The sequence below is a fragment of the Entelurus aequoreus genome, linkage group LG07 (assembly GCF_033978785.1).
Source record: "Entelurus aequoreus isolate RoL-2023_Sb linkage group LG07, RoL_Eaeq_v1.1, whole genome shotgun sequence".
Classification (NCBI taxonomy): domain Eukaryota; kingdom Metazoa; phylum Chordata; class Actinopteri; order Syngnathiformes; family Syngnathidae; genus Entelurus; species Entelurus aequoreus.
Window position 1 is genome coordinate 30119599 of NC_084737.1, and position 8351 is coordinate 30127949.

General features: G+C 40.4%; 2 protein-coding genes across 4 annotated transcripts; one reads left to right on the forward strand and one right to left on the reverse strand.

Annotated features, from left to right (window-relative positions):
* The first annotated feature begins 28 nt into the window (after nucleotides 1-28).
* LOC133653663 (heterogeneous nuclear ribonucleoprotein A1-like) lies at nucleotides 29-2816 on the forward strand. 2 transcript variants are annotated; one of them, XM_062053197.1, is made up of 11 exons: nucleotides 29-187; nucleotides 652-768; nucleotides 837-983; nucleotides 1066-1276; nucleotides 1358-1450; nucleotides 1519-1587; nucleotides 1665-1739; nucleotides 1831-1980; nucleotides 2058-2210; nucleotides 2284-2348; nucleotides 2512-2816. In XM_062053197.1, exons 1-10 carry the CDS (start codon nucleotides 176-178, stop codon nucleotides 2334-2336), a joined length of 1080 nt encoding a protein of 359 aa, XP_061909181.1. In that variant the 5' UTR covers nucleotides 29-175; the 3' UTR covers nucleotides 2337-2348; nucleotides 2512-2816. The 2 variants fall into 2 exon arrangements, with proteins under 2 accessions (XP_061909181.1, XP_061909180.1); XM_062053196.1 differs by having other exon boundaries at nucleotides 1665-1741; nucleotides 1830-1980; nucleotides 2284-2816.
* Nucleotides 2817-3330: 514 nt separating this feature from the next.
* On the reverse strand, nucleotides 3331-8095 carry nfe2 (nuclear factor, erythroid 2). 2 transcript variants are annotated; one of them, XM_062053195.1, is made up of 4 exons: nucleotides 7962-8095; nucleotides 6848-6926; nucleotides 6647-6766; nucleotides 3331-5005 (listed from the first exon to the last, which is right to left on the reverse strand). In XM_062053195.1, the coding sequence occupies exons 2-4, from the start codon at nucleotides 6893-6895 to the stop codon at nucleotides 3797-3799; spliced, it is 1377 nt and encodes a 458-aa protein (XP_061909179.1). In that variant the 5' UTR covers nucleotides 6896-6926; nucleotides 7962-8095; the 3' UTR covers nucleotides 3331-3796. The 2 variants fall into 2 exon arrangements, with proteins under 2 accessions (XP_061909179.1, XP_061909178.1); XM_062053194.1 differs by lacking the exon at nucleotides 7962-8095 and having other exon boundaries at nucleotides 6848-7009.
* Between the last annotated feature and the right edge of the window lie 256 nt (nucleotides 8096-8351).

The window sequence follows — 8351 nt, forward strand, 5'->3', positions numbered from 1 at the left end:
TCCAATCAACGGTCAGATTTTAGTGACGTATGGCCGCAGCGGGAAGCACTGACCAATAGCGGAGTCAAAGAAGTGGACGTGTTTCTATTTATTCTACTGTTGAAGGGCAGTCTGAGCTCTCCTGACGCAGTTCACCTTCCGCGCACAAACTTGTCGTCATAACTAAATCTGCAAGATGTCAAAGGATGTAAGTACTCAATATAACTCGTGTTCGATGTAGAATGGGATTTAGCTATTGGCAGCCGGTATTACAGACCTTTTTTTTTGTTTAAAATGCGGGACGAGAGCTGCCACGCCGCCATTTTGTAAGAGCCCAATCCTCGTGGTCTTTTGTTCTCGCTTACTACGTATTTATTGCATTTGCTCTCAGTTTGATTTGTTACGCCCATGGTATAACTCAACCAAATATCTGCTGTCCCATCGGATATTCTAATGTAAATTTGGTGCGTTTTAGCTGCACATTTGCCATCAATACATCAGCGCAATTGATTTCGGTAGTGTAATGGCGGAAATGTCTTCCTCCCCCACCCAGTACTGGATGTCGATCGTAAACACTAATTTAGCGCTCGACCCAAATGTGTTATTGTAGCAAAGCAGAAAATTACACATTGCGTTTGATAAATCACTCATTTTGTCTTCGTCCCGTATTAGATTCCGCGTGAGCCAGAGCAGCTTCGCAAGCTGTTCATCGGAGGGTTGAGTTTTGAGACTACAGACGAGAGCCTGCGGGCCCATTTCGAACAATGGGGCAGTCTAACGGATTGTGTGGTAAGTGATGTTAATTCCAATCATATTTACTATATGAGAATGTGTATTCATCTCATGTTTTGACTTAGGTCATGAGAGACTCCGGCAGCAAGAGATCCAGGGGTTTCGGCTTTGTCACCTACTCATCAGTACAGGAGGTTGATGCTGCAATGGATGCCCGCCCTCACAAGGTGGATGGAAGAGTGGTTGAACCTAAGCGTGCGGTCTCCAGAGAGGTGCGTAATCTTTAATTAATGAATCCAGCTATTTGGTCTTGATGGTGTGAGAGACTAATGGCGTGACCGTCTCTGCATACAGGATTCCAGTCGACCAGGCGCGCATGTAACTGTGAAGAAAATATTTGTCGGCGGCATTAAAGATGACACAGAGGAATCGCATTTGCGCGATTACTTCCAGGAGTTTGGAAAAATTGAGGTCATTGAAATAATGAATGATCGTGTCACTGGTAAGAAGAGGGGCTTTGCCTTTGTCACTTTTGATGACCACGACTCCGTCGACAGGATCGTCAGTAAGTGTTGATTTCTACATATTTGATTGGATAGTAAAAATTGTACTTCTTTACTAACAATTTGTTTTTATTTTTCTGCAGTTCAGAAATATCACACAATTAACTGCCACAACTGTGAAGTCAGAAAGGCCCTCCCACGACAAGATATGCAGTCAGGAATGGGCATGAGAGGAGGTACGTGGACTTCATGACACATTGTAGCAGATATGTAACATGACGTGCTAATTTTTGGCCACTGTCAGGATTTTCAGGTGGTCGGAGCAGCAGTGGCGGCGGAAGGCCTTATGACTATGACCGAGGTTACAATCAGGGTAAGCACCGTTTGCCATAGTAACAGATGTTATGTGTTGTCTGTATGGTCCAGACTTGACATGTACTTCTACTTCAGGTGGCAGGGGCAGATATGGAGACAGCCATTACAACTGCAATGGAGGTGATGGCGGCGGCGGTGGTGGTGGTGGTGGTAAGTGGATTATTTCTTGGACTTCATGCTTATTATGCACAAGTACCTCCCTCCTTTTAGGATACATACTAAAAATATATATTTTTTGTAGGCTATGGAGGTGGTCCTGGTGGATATAACAACAATGGAGGCAGCCGTAGTTATAACCAGGGCTACAACCAGGGTGGTGGAGGAGGAGGAGGAGGTGGTGGCGGCGGAGGAGGAGGCTATGGTGGAAATGGCTATGACAGCAACGGTTATGGTGAATATTTTCATCAGTCATCCTGAATGCAATTTTTTTTTATCATAACAAATACCTTTGCTTATTTAAAATTGCAGGCAATTGTGGCAGTGGTGGTGGAGGCGGTGGTGGAAACTACAATAATATGGGCCACTACGATTCCCAGTCTTCTAACTTTGGCCCAATGAAGAACAACTTTGGCGGCGGTGGTGGTGGCAGCAGCAGCGGTGGTGGAGGCAGCAGGAGCTATGGTAAGTAGGGCGAGTCAATGCAAATGATTGTGTACTCATACAAAACCTGAAGGCATATTTATTATGCTACTAGGTGGCTATGGAGGAAGCTCAAACAGCGGATATGGACGTCAAGGGCGATTTTAAAGTGAAAAAGGGGTAAGTATTTAATGCCAACACCACCAGCTTTGTCACCATTGCCACAGTCTTTGTAGTAGCAGGGATTCGTTGTGCAGTGCTCATACCAAATTTAAAAAAAATGGATCTTAGGTCATATGAAGTCAGTGCACAGTTAACAATGTTGTTCCGTATTGTTCAACAGGACTGAGTACTTAGGAGAGGAAGTGACAGCAAGAGGAGAGGAAGTGACAGGGCAGCTGCAGGTTTACCTCCTAAATCTGCTCAGCCAAACACTTGTGGCAGATTACAGCTACTGCAAGAGATGTACAATAGCTAAATTGTTGAGGGTTTTCATTTAAGCGTTCTTGTGTTTTTTCATCTGTTTCTGGAAAGCAAGCATTCCAATGAGGGTTTTATGTAGATTTTGTTTTGTCTTTAATCTGGTTTTATTTGTAACTGAATCAACGTCAAGCTGAATAAACAAAAAAAACATTTCTTAATAACTTATAGCTTTCTTTTTAGTGGTTTTGTGCAGGGGTGGTGTAATGATTGTTGCATACAGCTGGGAGGGTCATCTGTGTGATGTGCGCATCCGTGCAATAGTTGCCACATGGCAAGAGCCATAAATACACGCGTCTACTGGTTGAGGGGCACGTGAGGGTACAGACTCAACTCCGGGTGCAGCACAAAACATCTGGAGGATGCTAGCTTACATGCAAAGTCTTTGAGGCTAGCCATGGAAGCCAGCTGAGGGAGAGAAGTAGGAATCAACGCCAGGATCATTGAAGCAGGGGACAGTGAGAACAGAAGCCTGAGGCTAGCAGGCAGCAGCTACCAAAGGCTTAAATGCTGCCTGTAGGTAAGACCAGCCTTCTCAACTACTGATAGTACACCTTACTTTGCCATGTAGCTGGTAAGATGTGTAGCACAGTAATGATAAAACTTTGTTGTGAAAAAAATCTCATTGAGTTGGTCGATCGGCCTCCTAATTATTGCATAAGTGTGTCAACATATTTGCATGCCATGATTAAATGAAAATGCATGTAGAGGATTTCCTTTTTATTGACTTGTTTCTGCTTTCAGGTAGTACAGTCAAGCATGCGCTCAGGGGGAACAAAGTTCATCTAATTGAAAACCGATAAATCAGGTACAATCAGAACGACCCTCGGTGAATTACACACCAAATTGTGCATATTCAAGTTTGCCGTCACGAATGCCTGCATTTTGTGTAAGGGGGAATTCATTGTATTAATTTATTTTCTGTTTTTTGCAGAATTCCACAGAAAGCTGAATTGGTGCTGAAGATGTTTTTATGAATTTTGGTAAACATTTTACACTATTTTTTTTAAATAAAATTATTTTTTATAAGGTGTGTCTTGTTTATTTGAAAACATGAATTGTATAATACACAATGCTCAGCTTTTGTAAGGACTGGAGTCCATTTAGGTAGTCACAATTTTTCAGTAAATATTTCTGATGTACATTCATCAGCAATGTTCTCTCTTCTGCATCATTGTTTGAGGCACTAGATATACTTTACCATCTGGAGTTTGCTGTAGGTAGTACTCATCTATTGAATATGGTTGTCCAGTTTCATCTCTCAGGTGAGAAAAGACTTCAGCATACAAGTCTGTGAGGTTATGATTAATAAAAGCTAAACTGTGTTGGAACTCAAACCTCTCCTGGACCAAGTTTTCTCTCGTGGCCTGCAGCTCACCCAACTCTCTTTCAAGGTGAATTATGCTGTCCAGTTTGCGCTTGCGGCAGTTTTGCGCTGCCACTTTGTTCTTGCCCCTCCGCCTGATGTCCTTAATCAGTGCCAGTTGACCATCAGTCAGTGTGTACTGTGTCAGGAGTTCATTGAAATCGTCCACTGGCAGATTGATGATATTATCGATTGGGAAGGGAATCTTCAACGTCATGGCCCGCCTTTCATCCCTGCTCATTGTAGGTGTTTGTAAACTTCCTGGAGGTTGTGTATTCATGACATGTTGCCGGCTCCCAGTGCTGGGCCTTCCAGAGTTGTGTACGTCACCTAAAGTCGGATGTTTTAAAGCATTAGGTTGTGAATGGTTTAAATGTTGCTGTGGTGTGAAATAAGGCTGTGGCCCAGATTGTGTATATGAGTCAGACTGACTTTGGTAGTCCATCATGTAGCTGATGTGTGTACTCTTGTGTTCAGTCATGTGTTCCGATTCTGCACATGGAATGGCCATGTCCACACTCTTGTAACCTGGTGCTCCTGCAGCAGGATTTTCAGGTGAGGGTAATGGTGGACTAGATCCTAGAGACAAACCTGAATCTGACTCCAGATCATCAGCTGTTCGAAATTGTGAACTTAGTCCATGTAAAGTCCACATTGTGCGCCGCCCCCCCAACCCCTGAGGTAAGCTGCAATTGGGCCGGCTGGTACCTGACAAGCTTATTTCAGGGATCGCTGTCAGCAAGTGATGAGGTTGAGACGAGATAGGTGGCAGGTTCCGGTTGAGCTTAGGTCGGGAATGCTCGTACAGCGCCTCTGTGCGATAACAGGTGTCCTCAGAGTAACCTCCATGGTATGTGTGTGTTGTGCCCTCGTATGTAGAATGAGGAGGCAGCTCAGAGTGGGCCATCTCATATGCACCTATATGAACCATTGGCTCAATGCTTGGGTATTGTGTTGTTTCATAGGTGCTTTCACCGGGTGCCTCCAAGCCCTGCAATGACAAATAAATTAGTCTGTATATAATGAAACAGTGCTGTAGAGATACATACAAAGCCACCTTTGCAATATGGAGATATAGTACAATAGGCAAGAGAAAAACTATATTTTGTGTCAAACAAGATATATAACTGTAAGCAACCAATCAGAAAAGCCAAAGTTCCCCAATTATATTTTATAAAACTGTTACCAAAATACATGTGCATCCTTTTAAAATTCTGATCAAAGTACGGGCATATTCTATGTTCTAAATCCACACTTAAATGCTTTAGACCAGTGGTTCTCAAACTTGTAAGTATCACCTCAGAAAACACTTGGTACCAACATTAAAATAAAGTAGCGTGGTAGGCCTAAGTGTTAATTAAAAACAAGGCAGTAGTTATATTTAGCAAGTATATTTATTAGTTCTGGCCACTGTAAGATTACAGTTGGAACAGTAACACTTTGTCTTAATATAGGAAAAAACATCACTTAAGTGATTCTTTGGCGTACCACTAGATGGAGCCCGCATACAAGTTTGAGAATCACTGCTCTCGAAAGATCACGGTTGTCAAACTAAAGGCCAGGGGGCCAGATCTGTCCCATCACATCATTGATGTGGCCTGCAAAAGCCCGAAAATGATGCGCATCAATAAAGCACATCATCTTTAATAAAGGTATTTTATATACCAGTTTTAACAGAGAAACGTGTACTGCTTAACTTTGCACATCTTCTAAACTTTAACATTACCTGATCATGCAACAATATGTATTTTTTGTGTTATTAAAAATTGATATCTTAATATCTGCTTGTCACTTTAGCCTATGATTTCAAAGCAATTTATCAATGAATATCAAAAAAACAAATGCACAGGCAATTATAATTCTATCATGAGGCAACTATATATTTATAGTCATATATTTTGGCCCTCAATGAAAACAAGTTTGACATCTTTTCTCTAGATCAGTGGTTCTCGAACTTTTTTCATCAAACACCACCTTAGAAAACACTTGGCTCTCCGAGTGAGTACCACCATAATAACCAACATTAAAGTAGCGTAGTTGGGCTAAGTATTCATTAAAAAAAAGTCAGCGGATTTATTTCACAAGTATATTTAATATTCTTGGCCACTGTAACATAACACATAGTTTGAACAGTAACACTGTGTTTCAATATAGGAAAATAAAACTGATCACTTAATTAAGTGATTCTCTGGCGTACCACTAAGTCTGAGAATCACTGCTCTAGATTTTCCCCAGAAGTTAGGATCATTTAGACTCATCGAAAATATTGTGTTTTGTCCAAATTGTCCAATTTTATCTTGGAAGTATGAATTTAAATTGAATTCATAGTTGTTCATAACATTTTCAAAGACAAAGTAGTATAGCGGTTTGTCACTTTTTTGAGTCATTACCAGCTTAAAAAAGAAATCACCATTAAAAAATGACCTGCTGTACATATTCTTTAAACTGGAAACATAGAGGTAGGTGTTAAGTTCTAAAAAATACTGGTGTTCAAAAGACCACAAGCAACAAAAACAGTTCCTTAAGCCTGATTATTTAACTAAGACGCATGTTATTTTTTTTGGTTGTTGTTGTTTTTTGCAAAGTAAGAAACCATAGGATAAACTGCCACAGGATATGAAAATACAGTTACCTGCAGCTCAGGTATGGCCATTAGTTCCTGCCAGGCCATGTCCATCTCTGCGTCTTGTGCTCCATGAAATCTACCACCATGAAAATTAGAGGACACTCCACCACATAGCCTGCCAGATACCTTCGAACATGAAAAAATATATGCTCAACTCAATAAAATACATATGTTGTTTTGTTTTGTTTTTCAAATCCAAAGCCTTACCTCGCAGGTTCTCGTTGGGGTGAAAGCGTAGTTGGCTGTTGAACACATTTAGGACCGCTTCTTGTTGCACTTGTTCAACCTTGTTAAGCATAAAGTTGTCAAGAAACATACCGTTATTGTCAAGTATCCTGCCTTCAACAAACAGTGTCTTAGCACAACCTAGATTTCGACACTTTTATTTGAGTGAACGCTTTTTAAAACATATTAAGACTACAACTTCAGTTGACCCCTCCCATCAGCTATGTAGCTTTGCCACCCAGTGATAAGACAATCTGCAGGGAAACAGCACATTCTGCAAGACTAGTGGAGGCCTATTGGAGGTTTTTGTGCATTTTGTTGTAAACAATATTTTAACTATATGTAATCAATTTAAAACTACTATAAATGCATAGGCTGGTTGGACAAAACTTGAAGCCAAAACTGCATTAACTTTGAAATGATATACTAACCAGTACAAATTCATGTTTTTAAGTGCGATACCCTGTAAAAAAAAACATTGTAAATTCACAGCAAATTGCTGACTAATAATTGCATTACTTCAACAGGTCATTGCTGCAAAATATAAGGATATTGTAATTTTTCTAATGTTACAGTAAATGTTCATGACATAAATTTACTGTGAAAAAACACTGTTAGATGCTTTGAAATCCTGGTAAAGTTTACTCTGTCATTTTTTGTTATCGCTATAGATTTTCATGATGAATATGTTATCAAATGCTTCCGAATGCCGATTCTAAAACGATTTTCACTTTTATGTAAAATGTAGTGTGTTCTATTGGGGAATTTGTAATTGGGTTAACTTTACATTACATGTTTAATATTTGAAATATTCATGCTGACAGTCAGATAGTTATATTGACATTAATAATTTTAATAAGTAATGCATTGTGCTCTGTAGGCCATTGCTTCATTTAAACCCTATTTTTGATTCTCTTTAGTTTTGTAATTGTCTGCATTACTACTAATATGTATTGTAATAATTCAATACATGATTAATTGATGTAACTTGTGTTTGCAGCAAGTGATTAAAATAGTGCACAAGTAATCATCACACATTCCAATGACTATGTGACATCGCAGTTTGGTAAAGTGTCAAATTAGTGAATCAACATACCTGAGCAACATCCTCTGTATCTTCGACAGGTGAAGTCTTAAAGTGATGAGCACGGTCCTGGTCTGAACTGTTTAGTTTACCTTCCTTCTTTTTTACATACACACAAAAACTGCCATGCCCCCTGAAGGCGCTATTTACTTTCTGTCTCTCTCTCTCTGCTCAGCTACACATGGAACCAGCTGCATAAATGGGATGGCTCTGAGCACTCAAAAGCCATCTCTCTGCAAAGCGCTTCTTCCATCCTTAATAGCACACTTGCACTCCAACCTCCAAATTTCCCTTTTGCCCACACGACAAACCTCAAACCAACAGTCTGGCATGCACCCCTGTCAATGATGCAGTCACTCTGCACTCAAGATAGATTCACAAATCCCCCTTAAAAAACACGCA

What these genes read in the sequence shown, in the direction of transcription:
- LOC133653663 (XM_062053196.1), top strand. An exon ending in GCAGTCTAACGGATTGTGTG is followed by an intron (nt 769 to 836) that starts GTAAGTGATGTT and finishes GTTTTGACTTAG; the next exon opens with GTCATGAGAGACTCCGGCAG. An exon ending in AGGAATGGGCATGAGAGGAG is followed by an intron (nt 1,451 to 1,518) that starts GTACGTGGACTT and finishes GGCCACTGTCAG; the next exon opens with GATTTTCAGGTGGTCGGAGC.
- nfe2 (XM_062053195.1), bottom strand. Translation starts at nt 6,895, where the DNA reads ATGTGTTCAACAGCCAACTACGCTTTCACCCCAACGAGAACCTGCGAG. An exon ending in CCCCAACGAGAACCTGCGAG is followed by an intron (nt 6,767 to 6,847) that starts GTAAGGCTTTGG and finishes TCATGTTCGAAG; the next exon opens with GTATCTGGCAGGCTATGTGG. An exon ending in TGGCCATACCTGAGCTGCAG is followed by an intron (nt 5,006 to 6,646) that starts GTAACTGTATTT and finishes TTGTCATTGCAG; the next exon opens with GGCTTGGAGGCACCCGGTGA.